This window comes from Caenorhabditis remanei, chromosome V, assembly GCF_010183535.1.
Source record: "Caenorhabditis remanei strain PX506 chromosome V, whole genome shotgun sequence".
In the NCBI taxonomy this organism is placed as follows: Eukaryota; Metazoa; Nematoda; class Chromadorea; order Rhabditida; family Rhabditidae; genus Caenorhabditis; species Caenorhabditis remanei.
This window is the reverse complement of record NC_071332.1, coordinates 10,989,335-11,004,300: the sequence shown is the minus strand read 5'-3', so window position 1 is coordinate 11,004,300 and position 14,966 is coordinate 10,989,335. Positions and strand designations below refer to the sequence as shown.

Genomic DNA, 14,966 nt, shown 5'->3' with positions numbered 1-14,966 from the left:
CCCACATCTCAGCATCCGGAAGTTTTGAATCAGTTGCTTTGAGAGGTCAATGGTTTAACCTACATCGCCTGAAATCTTGAGTAAATTTAATGACTTTGGAACAAACAAACGTATGTCTAGTATCAGTTTTCAACCTTAACTTGTTATCAATTTAACCAACTTCTGAAACAAGATGAGTATCTGTTCAAAGGTATCACATTTTTGGTGTGTCCTATCAGCACCCAAAAAGTTCTCAGGTTTGATGAAAGTTGATAAGAATGGAGAAATGTTCGAATTCTATTTCATTCTAACAAATGTCTTGGTTGAGTATTCTCGTTCCATTCCTGTTTTTTACTTTGACTACTGATGGAAAACCGACATCCTCGTGTGTCTACGATATATTTGGCCTGAAAATTTCCAAATGTAGATTTGTAAGTGTTACTCTAGGTCACTGCAAAACTGTCAAGTTTTTATACAAAGATTTCTCTAGCTGTACTCAGAAGCTAGAAAATCGCAACTCTACGTGCGCGCAAGATTACAATCCATTCCCAGGTATCAATCCAGAAGATTTTCCATCCATCTTGGTCAATGACAGGAATGAGAGTTGCGACGATTTGTTTGGAGATAAAGATTGTTTGAAAACAGAAATAACTGAACTATGTGGAAAAGATGAATACGATAAATTCAGAGAGGTGACCATATCCCTTCCCTATGTTAACATTCTAATCAGTTCTTTCAGATGCAAGTGGATCTCGCAAAGTCGTTTAGAATATGCAAAGCTAAGGTGTGAATATCGACGCGGAGGATGTTTCATAATCGCTGTATACTAGTTATTGTTAAATTCATATCGGTGTTTTCAATTGATAACCTTCGACCATAAGTAACATTTTATCATCATTTTAAAATAAACTTGTTTCTTTTCTTTTCTCCCTTATTTCCATCTGATGATATCGTTTTCTCGAGAAAACAGATAAACAACCTAAAAAAATACTGATTAAAAAACATTTTTCGTAGCGTTACTCTCTGCCCAAAAATCACGTCGGCATTTTAGATATGCTGAAGAATTTGATCATAGCAGCTTTGATAGTCGTCTCTGTTGTTGGTGAACGCCATCCAGATTGTACATCCGAACATGCCGTCCTGACAATGCTGAATTGTACATCGGTGAATAATTCGTTTATTTTGTGTGTTTATATAACAGTTTTTTTTTCAGACTCTCCTCGACATGATCGAAATAGCCAAAGCTCACCCGAAAGATTTCGAATCACTAAAAGCCTATCTGGAGTGTTGTGAACATTTCATGACATGTGATCAATCATACAAATGTCAAAACAACACAAAATATGAAGAAGATTTGAGAAATCACGAAACGAAGTGCATAGACAACCTGCATATTCTGGAAGAATTCCATGATTGTGAAAGAAAACTGAAGATTTCGAATACAACTTGCTATCAAAACTACAATCCGTTCAAAGGAAACGATATTATACTGAAGATGGCAAAAAAAGAAAAAGAAAGCTGTGACACGTTTTTCGGAGAAGACGACTGTATGATAAAGGAGACGATAGAGAAATGTGGAAAGACACAAGCACAAAGATATCAAAAGGTAAACAAATAATTAATTGTCTATTTGATTAAAAAAACGATCTGTTTCCAGGAACTACGAATTATAGCTGAAGCCCTTGCGATTTGCGACATCACAAAGAAGAAAACAGTTTGAGTCATGAAATTTATTTGATAATTATTTCTACTCGGATTGTAAAAACTGTTATGTAAAATATTGACGATTGTGTTCTATGAATTTTTAATTCCGAATTTAATTCCATAATTCCAACTCTCAGAATCAGTTCACCAAGTGACCGAAGTCGCAATTATTGACCAAGCTGCTGATGGAGATGAAGTGCTGAAATATAAGTATTCGATCAGTTCAGTTCACATAAATCTTCCTCACATCACGGAATCCCATCCACTCTTGTTCACTGCATGTTTCGGTGATCTCCTTCTTCAAACAGTTGTCTTTTCCAAAATAATTCTTACACGCTTCTTTCTTCATCTCTTCTTTCTTCTTTTCATCTCTCTCCTCATCAATACTTTCCGGGAATGGTTCCCAATCTTCGAAGCATTTCGAATTCATGTTTTCAAGCTTATCACTGCATTCAGCGAAGTCGGAGGAAACATAAACAACAGCATCGCAGTAGTTTCTTATGGAATTGACAGCATTTTGGGTTTCAACATCTGGTTTCTTACAAGTGAGAGTTGCAAAGCAGTTATGAAGCGAGTCACAGGATCTCTTGAACTCTTTGACCTCATTTTTGTCATTCATGTCGAGTTCGTCGATTTTGTCAGAGAAGTCACTCAATCGCTGAAACATAAGTGTTATAGTGAATGGCAGAGAAGTCAGTGATTATTACATAAGTGTCCCGTTCTCCAGTATAAACTCCAATATTTTCAACAATTTTGATTTCCTATTAAATAACTGACCATAAGACAAGACAACGCTTGAAACCCATCAGCAACAGTACAATTTGACTCCTTTGATTCAGCAGTTGCAACACTCGCTCCATGGGCGAGTCCCAGCAGAATAGTTCCAACAACGACAAGTTTGAGAAAACTCGACATGTTCTGAAAAGAAGCAGTATTTTGAAAAAAAAAGAAGACATTTCGAAAAAATTCGAAGAACGCGAAAAGCAAAGAAAATAAGTGATTCGATTGTCTTCAGAAATGAGAAACCTAACAACTCGAGGCGTGCTTTCAAACAAATCGAAGTATGATCTTGAACAAGAGAACAACTGTTCATAAGTGTCAGTACTTTGTCAAATTTTTTATGGGATTGGCGCATGTGTTTGCTCCTTCTAAACGAATCCCTTCACATTGGCTCATACTTCTTCAAATTTTTGTTCTGGAATACTAGAAAAATTCACTGAACACAGTTTCAGAAACAGGAATAGATTATGTTGCACTAAGACCGGGGCGAAATGAGACATCATTCACACTTGATCCGTAACAGGGCATAAATGGTATGAAAACGAAAAAATATAGAAACTCTGTAATTCAGAACTCATCACTTTAAAACAAAAAAGTTAGGATATTTATCTATTCTTCCAGAAAATAACAATCTCATCAATCATATTTGTTGACAATTATTATTGTTTTCTTGACGTCTTCTTACTGTACTTCGATCATTTTTATTGACTATAAAACAACCTCTAACAACCATTTCTTCATTTAATTCTTTCTGAAAACCTTGTTTTACTTCAATGTATATTTTTGTTCTTTCTCTCATTATCTTTGTTTTCGCAGCGAATCCGAATAAATGTAGTTCGCTGAGTGGGCCCAAAGCTTACAGGTGTATTCAGGTCAGTTTTCTTTTAACTTCTTTTGTGAGTTTTTTTTTCCTTTGAACAATTCCAGCATCTCAATGAAATTCGAGAACTCGCCTATTCAATTGATATTTACGATAAAGAAAGCAGTTCCAAAATCAACAAACCCTGTGCTGAATTCCAAAAGTGTTCCGAACCATTAAAGTGTGGAGTTGAAGATGGAGTCGTGAAAGTGATCGACAAAATGACCGCTTATTGTGATGCAGTAATCTTCCATCAATCTAAAGAATTTGACGACTGTGATGAAAAGTTAACTGAAAAGAATTCCACGTGTGTACAAGAATGGGACCCATTTCCGGACCCGGTTCCAGATACAAAGAAGACAGAAGAGATGCAAAAAGAAGCTTGTCAGAATTTCTTTGGAAAAGATATGTGCTTAGAAAAGGAAATTACGGAGTATTGTGGAGTCCTCATGTGGCATGATTTCAAGAAGGTAACTTCTGAAAAATGAGAAAACGAGTACAAATGATAATGTTTCAGCATTACCTGGCTTTGAACAAGGTAAATGAAGCGTGCGATTTTAATGAATACGGAAGCACCAAAGCCATGGAAGATTAATTATCTGTTGTTGTCTTTTTCAATTAACTCGTGTTTGCTTCGCTGCGAAATGCACGTATAATAAAACTACAAGCTTTCGAACGGGCCTAATCATTCAGATGATGATACATCGACTACAGATCAAATTTAAATCAGAAATCATCACAACAATAGTCAGAAAATCAACTCTTGTTGACTATTTTGATATACACCTTGCCTAGGAGACAATTGATTAATGTGTCTTGACCGCCGAACTTTGTTAATCAAATATAAAAGAAAACATCTGAATTCATTTCTTATCAATTTATCAACGTATATTAGGTATTCTCATCATGTTTTTTCTGTTCGTATTCTTGATAAGCTTTGTGTTTGGAGCCGACGAAAATGTCTGTCAGAATTTTGATAGACCAAAAGCTATCGTGTGTTATAATGTGAGAGATTCATCTATCTGTCATATTTAATTGAAGATTTTCAGACTCTCAAAGAAATTCAATCAACTGTAAAAGCTTTAGCTAATCAAACAGATGAAACGGGAAAAATAAACAAACTCTGCATTGACTTCACCAAGTGTTCCCCTCTACTGAGATGTGCTAATGATACAGATGTTGATGAGTTGATCGACAAAATGCTGACGTTCTGTGAGATAAATGAATTCAGTGATAGTTTTGATCTCGATGAATGCGATGCGAAGTTGAGAGCGAAGAAGTCAGCTTGTTTGAAAGACTGGAATCCATTTCCTGCTAAGGTTGATGACTTGGTGAAAATGGCAGAGCTACAAGAGAAAGCATGTAGAAATTTCTTTGGTGCAGGAAACTGTTTGGAAAAAGAGATTAAAGAATACTGTGGATTGGAAATGTGGGAAAAGTTCAAAAAAGTAAGTAATAGTTAATTGAGAGTAGAATTAGATAATAGTCCTATGTATATTCAGCACTACACGGATCTGGCCAAGATGATGGGAAAATGTGACATTCCTTGATTTTTTTTAAACTTTTCTGTTTCTTCAAATAAACTTCTTGAAATTTTATCACATCGTATTTTATATAATATTCTTTTATATAATATTTTTTCTAAAATTCTGCGAGATTGACTTGCCGAAAAAGTTCAAACGGCATCTGAAGGTTTATCAATGTGATCAATCATTCTTGTTGACAAACTTTCTCAAAAAAACGATTCTTTGGTCTTCGAAGTTTCTCTTTCTGTATAAGGAGAACACACAACTGTCTGTTATTTTAAAATGACAAATCTTGGCCAATTTTCGATTTTTGTGGTGTTTCTGATTAATGTTGAAGCAAATGAGATGATACAAATTTCAAAATGCTCGCTCGCAGATCAACCAACTGCTTTCAAATGTGTAAATGTAAGTTATCATTCCATCATCCCGCCAATTTTTTGTTTCAGGCGTTCAACGACATCAGAGACAAAGCAATATCTGGTTTGGAGCAAAACCCAAAGAATGAAATTAACAACCTGTGTAAGGAATTTTCAAAATGTTCGGAAACAATGAAATGTGCAGCTTACGAGAAAGCAATAGCATTAATTGAACAAATGGTTTCATTTTGTCACATTATAATTTTTCGAGAATCTTCTGAATTTGCTGATTGCGATTCAAAAATGGATCCAAAGAAATCTATTTGTGTGAAAGAATGGAAACCATTTCCTGATCCTGTGTCTGACCCAAAAAAAATGGCTGAAATTCAAGCAGAGGCTTGTAAAAATTATTTTGGAAAAAATGATTGCATGCAGAAGGAAATCACCGAGAACTGTGGACCAGCGATGTGGGTCAAAATGAGAAAGGTGATAAGAAAATCAAACACCTTGAAGGAAATTATATAATCTTTTCAGTATTACTTGGACCTCAACAAATTAAACGGGCCGTGCAGCTTCGATTGAGTTGGGAGCTCTGAATATTACCTATTTTTATATCAATTAACCCATAAATCAATTAAGTTCATAAATAATTTCTTATTTACCCTTGGTTTCGGGCACAGGATAAAAAAGACAGGTTTTTTTTAACTTTGATCGAACGTCTTCATTTGATTTGTTAACAGTTTTTCGAAACAACATTTTTCAAAATATCTTTCCTCATTCTCTCAAATATTTTTTGATCAGAACATTTTGAAATGTTCTCTGTAATTATATTTATCTGGCTTCTATTAGCTAATACATTCGGAGCCGATTATAAAAATTGTATTGTGTCCGATGAAAGATTCAGATGTATTGACGTAAGTTAAAAAGCGAATCTCATGAAAAGAGACTGAAAATGTTTCAGATAATCAATAAAATAAGATATTGGTCTCTGACCCTAGATATGGATAAAAAAGAAAATCTTGGAGCAATCAGCAACTTCTGTGTCGATTATCAAAAATGTGCTGAACCCATGAAATGTCAAGCAGACGAGAAAACGATTGGCCGTATTAATAAAATACTCGTTCATTGTGAAGTCATACAGTTCCGTCATAGAGTGGATTTCAGCGGCTGTGCTGACAAATTGAATGCAATGAATACAACTTGTTATCGAGAATGGAATCCATTTCCACAGAAAGTCGATGACTCGGACTATATGGGAAAAGATAACTGTTTGGAAGGATTGATCACTGGAATTTGTGGTGCAGATATGTGGAAGAAGCACAAGGAACACTATTTGTCTATGAACGAGAAACTTAAATCATATTAATCGGTTACTGAATTCATTAACGATTTTCATACTTTGCATTGTATCATATTTTGAGAAGAACATCTTTTATCAGATAATTGATCTTCAGTTTTCTTCTAATTTGATAATGAACACATTTTAATTGTAATGTTTCAAAAACAAGTTGTTTGTTTCCTTCTTTTGATTTCATCTTATAGTTGTCAGAGGTTCAGATTATGATTCTTATATTTCTTTTTTTTTCTGTTGTGTTCGGAAGTGATTATAAAAACTGTTAGATTTCTGTTGGAAGATTTGAATGTATGTGGGTTGCTTAGTATGAACAATGAATGCGGCAACGGGAGCATGTAAATTTGAATAATTGTACATTATGCTCTTTTTTTTGCAACAAAATGTCTCTAGGTTTGATAATTATTTTAATAGTTTATACATCTGCAGTGCACGAGATCCATTTCCAGATGAGGATGATGATTCAAAAGAAAACGAGAAAGTGCAAAGGAAAGCTTATCAGAAGAATTTATTTGGATAAAATAACTGCTTGGGGAGAAGATCAAGAAGATGTGTGAAATCGAGATATGGAATAAATTTAGAAAAGTGGGTAATTAAAACTAGACGAGAACAAGATATTGAATTTCAGCACTACCTGGCACTCAACAAGATCTTGTGATCATTTGGTTTCGAACAATTTCAATTTTGATCAGTTTTGATACCATAACATAGTTTACTGAACAAAGTTCAATTCTTCATGTTTCATCATTCACGTAACATCTGTTTACAATATTTTTTCGTATCATTTCTAAATGATCGTTGATCTGTCTCACTTTTGTTTTTCGCTGTCTATAAAACGAGATTCACAACTTAATTGTGTTCTGTCAACTTCTCACGCAATGACTGTTGCTTTCCTATTATATATTTTAACAATATTCTTCGTGTCCAGAATTTTCGGTAGTGACGACGTGGTATGTGTTCCCGCCGAGGGGGGAAACGAACAGTGTATTGAAGTAAGTTTTCGATGAATTTCTCCCAAGTTTATCAATTTTCAGAGTTTTAATGGAGTAAGAGAGAACATTTTATTATTAAACCAGACTATCAAGGAGAACATTGACAAGTTGAACAAACATTGTCAAGAATTTGAAAAATGCTCAGAGACTTTGAAGTGTGGTGCTGAAAAAGAATTAATTGATTTAGTTGACGATGTGAATGCATTCTGCGAGGCTTCTATATTCCGTCATACACCACTTTTTTGAAAAATGTGATGAAAAGTTAATTGCTCGTAACTCAACGTGTGTGAATGATTGGAATCCGCTACCAGCACTTGGAGATGATTCTCTGATAAATGAAGACCTTCGGAAAACTGCTTGCAACGAATTCTTCGGAAAAGATAATTGTCTAGAGAAAGAAATGTCGGAAGCATGTGGAGTCGAAGTTTGGAATGGATTCAAGAAGGTTTGTTTCACCGGTTGAATTGAAAAAAGTTTTTTTTCAGAATCAACTGGCACTGATTCGAATCACAGGAAGTTGTGAATTTGATTGAAATACGATTTCTGAATAAATAAATTTTACACTTTCCCCACATAAGTAGAGTAATGGCGGAAAACTTGAAACTTCAACTTCAGCTCTCACACAAAATTTCACGGGCTGCCTGTAAAAACAGACCGGCAGTTCAACATATAGAAAGTGATCGAGATCGGCAATTTACTGCATTTCATCTTCTTTTGTTTCCTCATCGTTATCAATCGTCTGTATTGACGCAAGATTTTACCATCCAAGTTGTGATTCATTGTGTTTTGACCTCTGCCTATAAAAAAGTTACGATTTCTGACTTTTCACCTCTCTAAAAATGATATTGCTAACAATATTCCTGATTGGTTCTGTTTTCGGATATGATGAGAGCAAATGTAATCCATCTGACCTGCCGATAGCTATGAAATGTATCCTTGTAAGTAGAATATTTACTTTTCTGCCGACTTTTTCGGTTTCAGAATCATCGAGAAATACGGGAACAAGCCGTATCTCTTGATTTGAACGATAATAAAAACGTTGTAAAACTGAATAACATATGTATTGAGTTTCTTAAATGTGCGGTCCCAATGAAATGTGGTGGAGAAGGTAAAGATGTTGAGAATATTGACAAAGCGATTTCTTACTGTGACGCTGTTGCTTTTCACGTTTCCGCTGAATACAGCGTTTGTGCTGAAATAGTTGATACGAAGAACTCTACATGTGTTCAAGGATGGAATCCGTTTCCGGATATAGAAGACTCGCCGGCAGAACAAGAGAAACGTCAGAAGGAAGCATGTGAAAACTTCTTTGGAAAAGATGGATGTTTGGAACAAGAGATCACGGATAATTGCAGTTTGGAGACATGGAAAAACTTCAAAAAGGTGAAATAGATCTTTGAGTTCAAGAAAATGATATGAGTTTTCAGCACTATCTGGCATTGAACAAAATAATTGAAGCATGCGATTTCGAATGACGTTGTTCCATTAGGGAGACAATACTCAAAGCTGTTTCCCCACCTTCTGTTTATTTCGAACTTGAATAAAACTGAATAACAGTCACTGTTTTCCTTGACAGAAGAGTACTTGTAGAAATTATTCATTCACCAGGTGAATACTGAAGTTGTTTTTCTTCTAACCGATTACTAACCATCTTTTATCTTTTTTGTAAACTAGATGACATCAGAAAACGAATGAACTGGTTTTAAGTTTTGTTTAAATATCGGTTTTTTTTGACACTCTAACACTTCTCTGTTAATCTTCTATTATTTAACCAGACGAATTTCAAGTATGTATAGCATATTTTATCTGCTAAACAGTCTTGTACTTCTCACTTATGTTATTGGAATTGATAGATCAAAATGTACCCCGAAGGTTCTTGGTCCGAAGGTGACGAAGTGTAATGAAGTAAGTATGAAACCAACATTTTTTTACAATACAATATTACTTTACTTTTCAGACCCTCAGACATCTTATCGAAATAACGAGCGACAAACCTGCTTACAAAAAAATTGGAAAAGCCGTTCTCAAAGATTGCAAGTCATTTGAAGAATGTAGTCCATCACTGAAATGTTTGAATAATTCCTCCTTGGATATTGCCACCGAAAATCTCATTGCTAACTGTGAAGCTGTTAAATACTTCACTGTTGAGTTTTCGGAATGTAAAGAGAAACTGAAAGCTCTGGACTCAAAATGCCTCAAAGAGTGGAATCCATTCCCAGATGATTTCTTAAAAACCGGAGAAATGATGAACCATACAAAGCCTTCGAAAGAAGATTGCAAAGATATCAATGGAAAAGATGATTGTGGGAAAAAGCAAATTATTGAAACTTGTGGAAAACTGGAGTGGGAACACTTCCATAAGGTATGAGGGAATGTGAAATTAAAGGCTTCAATTAATTTCAGCATCAAACCAATATTGCTAAAATTTTCGGAATTTGTGGTGCTCGAAACAGATAATTAAAACATTTCACCTTTTTATAAATTAATAAACTTTTTGTCTGAAAAGCAATTTATCTAGCTGAAAGCTTCAACTTTCAGCAAAGAAGATAATAAAAATGTTTAAAACTCAAGTTTATTCGAATGAAAAAAAAAAGAGTTTGACAGAATAGTGCTAGCAGATGTCTACTCTTCCTTCTTGTCATCCTCCTTCTTGTCTTCTTTTTTATCATCATCCTTTTTATCCTCCTTCTTCTCGTCTTTCTTGTCATCGTCCTTCTTCTCGTCTTCCTTCTTTTCTTCGTCTTTCTTATCACCATCCTTCTTATCTCGCTTTGACTTCTTAGACTTGTTTGACTTTTTGGACTTCTTGGATTTCTTGGATTTCTCCTTCTTCTCGTCTTTCTTATCTTCCTTTTTGTCATCCTTCTTCTCTTCGTCCTTCATCTCACTCTTCTTCTCACTCTTTTTCTCTGATTTCTTGTCTCCATCCTTCTTATCGTCATCCTTCTTATCCTCCTTCTTATCACCTTCCTTCTTATCATCGTCCTTCTTCTCGTCTTCCTTCTTTTCTTCGTCTTTCTTATCACCGTCCTTCTTTTCCTCATCCTTCTTCTCATCCTTTTTATCTTCATCCTTCTTTTCTCCGTCAGCAGCAGCTGGAGCATCTGGAGGTGGAGCAGGAGCATCCGGCGTAGGTGCCGGCGGAGCCACAGCAGCTGGGGGCGGCGGTGCCATCTTTGATGTAGCTTTCGGTGGTCTGAAGAAAGAATTTCAGCTAAAATAACTTTATTTCTGTAACTAACGGAGGTTTCTTCTTTCCACCGCATCCAATTATGACCATAAGAGGGCCAACAAGCAGCATGATGACGTGGAGATAGTCAAAAGGGCTGATCATCTTTCCGGCGGTTTGTCGCGTTTACACGATGGTAGTACTCGAGTATAAAGATTCGAACTGAAGAGTTTTACTATGGATACACTTCTTTTATGTGTTTTATATTATCATTGTTCCAGATCTAACAGGCTTATAGAGTGTCACGTTCTTCCGATTTTTTTTGGCAGTTCACGAGAAATATCAAATTTTTAAAATTCTCCTCAAAAAAAGACACACGAGTATTCGGGAAAAGCCGAAAGAGCATATAGAATTGTTCTGTCAAGTAAATCAACGCTGATACATATACTGTGCAGATTAAGAAATGTATGTGTACTGTGTATTTGAGTGGTAGTTGAAAACAACGTTCAGCAAACAAAACATCGCGATTCAAAAACACACTAGTCGATCGGAGAAACAACCAGTGACATCTTGATGCCTCCCGAACTGTTATTTATGGTGATAACTTCAAAGTGCCGACTGAATAGAGCACATATGTGTCCTGTTTCTGAACACATGGTTGTTTCGGAACACAGAACGCACATTCATCTTCTTCTAACTACTATTTCTCACGGAGTCAACTGCAAAACCTCCGCTGTTTTTTTCTCCGGTTGGATAGATTTGCTCACCTCCCTTCACCCTGGCTCTATTTTATTTTCCAAAGATGTGCGAGAGCAGTAAATGAGCCTCAATTGTATTCCCGCGGCGGTCTCCTCTCCGTAGCTGATATCCGCCTACGGCTTGTCGGATTTGCTTTCTGAAAATATCAAATGGAAAGGGTTGGGTGGCAAATAGAAGACTCTAACTGGAAAATCCTATCTGAGACTGCGGAGGAGAGTGCCATGGAAACGACGAAATTGGATCTTCGTAACGGGGTATCTGAAAACAACGTGAATAAAACGACTATGAATAATTTTTTTAATATCATTTTCATCTGAAAAAAATTAGCAGAAATACATTGAATATGAACGCCGTTCTGGTGAAAGTCATACTTTGTTTTTTTTTAGAACAGTAATCGGCTGACATTTCCAAAGAGATTTTTATAGAATTCTGTATTGTCTCAGAAATGCAAAAAATTAGACTTTCTTTTGAAAACTTTTTCCAAGAGTTCATTCTCAAAAGACGTTGCTCGTGAAGTTGATTAGACTTTAAATGATTTCTTTGATATCACTGATTCTTAGTATTCTGCACGAACACTTCTAAAGTACAACTTGCAAAAAAGAAACAAGACAGCTCTATCCGTCATGATAAGTGCTAACCTTCAATTTTTCTAGTGTTCATGTTTTTGAAAAATCCGTTCCCGTTGGTATTTGTCTCTCGTTCTTCCAAAAGGAAAAATATACTCCTTTTTGCAGATTTTAGGTGCAATCCGCGATTGGTTGATGTTCACTCTGACGGCAACTTATCACTTTCTGCCACACAATATGCTCTAAACTTATTGGTTTTTTGAAAATGACATATCGGAACGGCTACGGAACAAAGCCAAGTAGTTAGTCTCTTAACCATCATATTCATATCAAAAACACATCATTAGCCACATTTTCGCTGTCTCCAAGTTCCCACTGAAAAGAGATTCATTTTTTGAGCGAACATCTCTATTCTTTTTCCCTGATACCTTTCTCGAGTTTTCACACGTCGCTCCTCTCCTTCCCTGACTCCACCCATTCATACGATCTGCTTTCCCTGCCCAGTTGGCTCATTCCGCAGAGATGGATTGCCAGTCTTCACTCCTCTCTCTTTTTCCTTTTTCAATCTTTTTCCCTGAGATTTGAAGTTTTATTGCAGGGTCATGATCAAAAAAGTGATCCTCCTATGCTTGATCGGATTGGCTATAGCCAAAATCAACTTCATTTGGGAGTTCAAACCTGTGTGCACTAGAAGACACGCGAAGTATGTCGATTATGGATGCTTATTGGTAAGTACAACAATTTGTAAGATGAACCCTTCAGAAGTAGTATAGGCTATGGATTAGATCTTGATCACTGTTATTTCTCATAAAGGATCAACAAAATCTCTAGAAACTGTAATGTTTTTTCTTTTTTCCCACTATTCTACTGCATCACGATACATGCTTCCAGAGTATCCGCAACATTACCAAGACAGCCAGAGAGACCCGATTGACTTCAACTATTGCCCAGGAGTTCAGGACATCGAGAGATGTTTCTTTCCTCTTTCATGTAGTCCGGTCAAAACTGAAGTTGAGACGTCACGATGGGTTCACATCTTCTGTGGCCATCTCATTTATCTTACAACTGATTTCAACCTGACGCACTGAAACATGAGAAAGATGAAATCAAACGAGGAGATCAAATCAAAAAATCCTGTGACAATTTCTTTGGAGCGGAGAACTGTATGGAACAAGAAGTCACCGAATTCTGCGGAAAAGAAAAATGGATTCAATTCAGAGATGTAAGTTTACAACAGCAATTTTATTAAACAATTTGGAACACTTTATATATTCTCTTTTATTCAGAACTTCATTGAGCTCAATCCGATCATGAACAACTGCTCGTTGAGTGAAAATCAAATCTTCCAAGCGATACCAACTATTACTGAAACACCATACCTTTTTGACTTTAAATTCGAAAATGAATAACCTTTTTTCTGATTTACTGTTTTTTTTCCTTCTCTCTATAACTCTTTCATGTTGTCTTCCGATTATCTCAATAATTTAAGTCATACGATTGTGGTCACTTTCACTCACTTTTCCTAATTCTTATTTATTTTCAAATCTCTCACAAACCTTCCAATAAAGCATTATGTTTCTTCTCGAAATTTTCGTTCCGATAAAGTCCTATATATAATTATCTCTTCTAAAATAAAATAAAACAAAACAAAGCGGAATCTCAGCTCGTGCCTGTTCATGTGGTCCTCCCTCTTCATCGTGATGAAAACAGTTGGCGTCTATTAGGATCAATCTTGGTAAACAAAAAGACAAGAAATAAACATTCAAAAACACAATTTTCATTTTTTATCTTTTTCTACTTTTCAACAGCGGTTTCCGTTCAAAATCGATAAGAATAGTTTTTTTCAGAATGTATTGGAAACTCACAATTTGTTTCATTATTTCAATTTTGTTCTCCATCATTCACGGTGGAAGTCTTGCTACTGCAGATAGCAAAGATCACAATTGCACGTTGGGAGATGGACTCAAAGCGATTTCTTGTGTTTTTGTAAGTACATGGATATATTTGTTGTAAAATATGAAAACTATGATTTTTGAGAAACAAGAAGCACTCTATTCAATTCTAGTAATCTAAATTTTCACTTGGTATTTCAGAGAATGCAAGATTTTCTCGAGAAAATCGAAAGCTTGAATCTGGACAATAAAGCAGATACTGCCGGTTTCAAAAGTTCATGTGACTCTCTTCAAAACTGTTTCACAGCTCTCGACTGCAAAACTTCGCCGACTGATAAAGAAACATCAGATATTTCTGGAATGATCAAAACATATTGTGACACGATTGTCTACATTTCAACGGACTTTGTGGAATGTAGTGATAAACTTGAAGATAAATCATCTCAATGCTTCGAAGACTGGGATCCATTTCCAGAAGATATTTCAAAAGAAACAGATGAAAATAAAAAAGAAGAGAAGAGAAAATTGGCTTGCAAGAACTTTTTTGGAAAGGATAACTGTTTGAAGGAAGAGATAACCGAAACATGCAGTGAGGAACATTGGAAGGGATTCAAAAATGTGAGATTAATTATTTATAACATCAAAAATATTTCAATATTTCCAGCATTTCGTCTCACTCAGCAACATAACCAGACAATGTCATTTTGATGAACTTTGAAAACGGTTTCGAGGAATACTGCGAAGAAGATGCAATTAATTTCTTTTAAAAAATATATGAAATATTTCAAAACTAAAGTAATTATTTTTATCTGTTGTCAGATATTTGAAAAGGTGGCTTTTAATCCAGGTCTGACATTTGAATGATCGCATTCTATTCATCTCCTTCAGTTCTCTCTCCTCATGAAATTGTAATGCTCATATGCATAAAATAATGAATAGGATGTATCAAGAAAACATCTGCATAAAATAACAGATGGTGGAGAATATATGACCAATTTCATTTTGCAGAAGATGATCGATTTTAGACAGTTTG

At 35.5% G+C, this 14,966-nt stretch overlaps 12 protein-coding genes across 12 annotated transcripts; 11 read left to right on the top strand and 1 right to left on the bottom strand.

The window, feature by feature from the left end:
* Nucleotides 1-293: 293 nt before the first annotated feature.
* Nucleotides 294-769, top strand: GCK72_018942 (uncharacterized protein; the record flags this gene model as incomplete). Its single annotated transcript, XM_003110249.1, has 2 exons — nucleotides 294-671; nucleotides 719-769. The coding sequence occupies 2 exons, from the start codon at nucleotides 294-296 to the stop codon at nucleotides 767-769; spliced, it is 429 nt and encodes a 142-aa protein (XP_003110297.1).
* Nucleotides 770-1,032: 263 nt separating this feature from the next.
* GCK72_018941 (uncharacterized protein) lies at nucleotides 1,033-1,699 on the top strand (the record flags this gene model as incomplete). The annotated part of the gene is made up of 3 exons (XM_053732811.1): nucleotides 1,033-1,143; nucleotides 1,193-1,585; nucleotides 1,637-1,699. 3 exons carry the CDS (start codon nucleotides 1,033-1,035, stop codon nucleotides 1,697-1,699), a joined length of 567 nt encoding a protein of 188 aa, XP_053581724.1.
* Nucleotides 1,700-1,822: 123 nt separating this feature from the next.
* GCK72_018940 (uncharacterized protein) lies at nucleotides 1,823-2,598 on the bottom strand (the record flags this gene model as incomplete). The annotated part of the gene is made up of 3 exons (XM_003110484.2): nucleotides 1,823-1,882; nucleotides 1,931-2,341; nucleotides 2,461-2,598. 3 exons carry the CDS (start codon nucleotides 2,596-2,598, stop codon nucleotides 1,823-1,825), a joined length of 609 nt encoding a protein of 202 aa, XP_003110532.2.
* A 638-nt stretch (nucleotides 2,599-3,236) lies between these two features.
* GCK72_018939 (uncharacterized protein) lies at nucleotides 3,237-3,917 on the top strand (the record flags this gene model as incomplete). Its single annotated transcript, XM_003110453.2, has 3 exons — nucleotides 3,237-3,335; nucleotides 3,391-3,792; nucleotides 3,840-3,917. 3 exons carry the CDS (start codon nucleotides 3,237-3,239, stop codon nucleotides 3,915-3,917), a joined length of 579 nt encoding a protein of 192 aa, XP_003110501.2.
* Nucleotides 3,918-4,228: 311 nt separating this feature from the next.
* On the top strand, nucleotides 4,229-4,872 carry GCK72_018938 (uncharacterized protein; the record flags this gene model as incomplete). Its single annotated transcript, XM_003110319.2, has 3 exons — nucleotides 4,229-4,327; nucleotides 4,372-4,770; nucleotides 4,825-4,872. The coding sequence occupies 3 exons, from the start codon at nucleotides 4,229-4,231 to the stop codon at nucleotides 4,870-4,872; spliced, it is 546 nt and encodes a 181-aa protein (XP_003110367.2).
* Nucleotides 4,873-5,507: 635 nt separating this feature from the next.
* GCK72_018937 (uncharacterized protein) lies at nucleotides 5,508-5,786 on the top strand (the record flags this gene model as incomplete). Its single annotated transcript, XM_053732810.1, has 2 exons — nucleotides 5,508-5,690; nucleotides 5,739-5,786. 2 exons carry the CDS (start codon nucleotides 5,508-5,510, stop codon nucleotides 5,784-5,786), a joined length of 231 nt encoding a protein of 76 aa, XP_053581723.1.
* A 418-nt stretch (nucleotides 5,787-6,204) lies between these two features.
* GCK72_018936 (uncharacterized protein) lies at nucleotides 6,205-6,570 on the top strand (the record flags this gene model as incomplete). Its single annotated transcript, XM_003110232.2, has 1 exon — nucleotides 6,205-6,570. The coding sequence occupies one exon, from the start codon at nucleotides 6,205-6,207 to the stop codon at nucleotides 6,568-6,570; it is 366 nt and encodes a 121-aa protein (XP_003110280.2).
* An 863-nt stretch (nucleotides 6,571-7,433) lies between these two features.
* On the top strand, nucleotides 7,434-7,793 carry GCK72_018935 (uncharacterized protein; the record flags this gene model as incomplete). The annotated part of the gene is made up of 2 exons (XM_003110496.2): nucleotides 7,434-7,547; nucleotides 7,590-7,793. 2 exons carry the CDS (start codon nucleotides 7,434-7,436, stop codon nucleotides 7,791-7,793), a joined length of 318 nt encoding a protein of 105 aa, XP_003110544.2.
* Nucleotides 7,794-8,386: 593 nt separating this feature from the next.
* On the top strand, nucleotides 8,387-9,022 carry GCK72_018934 (uncharacterized protein; the record flags this gene model as incomplete). The annotated part of the gene is made up of 3 exons (XM_003110372.1): nucleotides 8,387-8,485; nucleotides 8,529-8,930; nucleotides 8,975-9,022. The coding sequence occupies 3 exons, from the start codon at nucleotides 8,387-8,389 to the stop codon at nucleotides 9,020-9,022; spliced, it is 549 nt and encodes a 182-aa protein (XP_003110420.1).
* Nucleotides 9,023-9,335: 313 nt separating this feature from the next.
* GCK72_018933 (uncharacterized protein) lies at nucleotides 9,336-9,915 on the top strand (the record flags this gene model as incomplete). Its single annotated transcript, XM_003110351.2, has 2 exons — nucleotides 9,336-9,452; nucleotides 9,505-9,915. 2 exons carry the CDS (start codon nucleotides 9,336-9,338, stop codon nucleotides 9,913-9,915), a joined length of 528 nt encoding a protein of 175 aa, XP_003110399.2.
* Nucleotides 9,916-12,643: 2,728 nt separating this feature from the next.
* Nucleotides 12,644-13,121, top strand: GCK72_018932 (uncharacterized protein; the record flags this gene model as incomplete). Its single annotated transcript, XM_003110241.2, has 2 exons — nucleotides 12,644-12,769; nucleotides 12,933-13,121. 2 exons carry the CDS (start codon nucleotides 12,644-12,646, stop codon nucleotides 13,119-13,121), a joined length of 315 nt encoding a protein of 104 aa, XP_003110289.2.
* A 768-nt stretch (nucleotides 13,122-13,889) lies between these two features.
* Nucleotides 13,890-14,651, top strand: GCK72_018931 (uncharacterized protein; the record flags this gene model as incomplete). Its single annotated transcript, XM_003110594.2, has 3 exons — nucleotides 13,890-14,027; nucleotides 14,135-14,551; nucleotides 14,598-14,651. 3 exons carry the CDS (start codon nucleotides 13,890-13,892, stop codon nucleotides 14,649-14,651), a joined length of 609 nt encoding a protein of 202 aa, XP_003110642.2.
* Nucleotides 14,652-14,966: the final 315 nt, after the last annotated feature.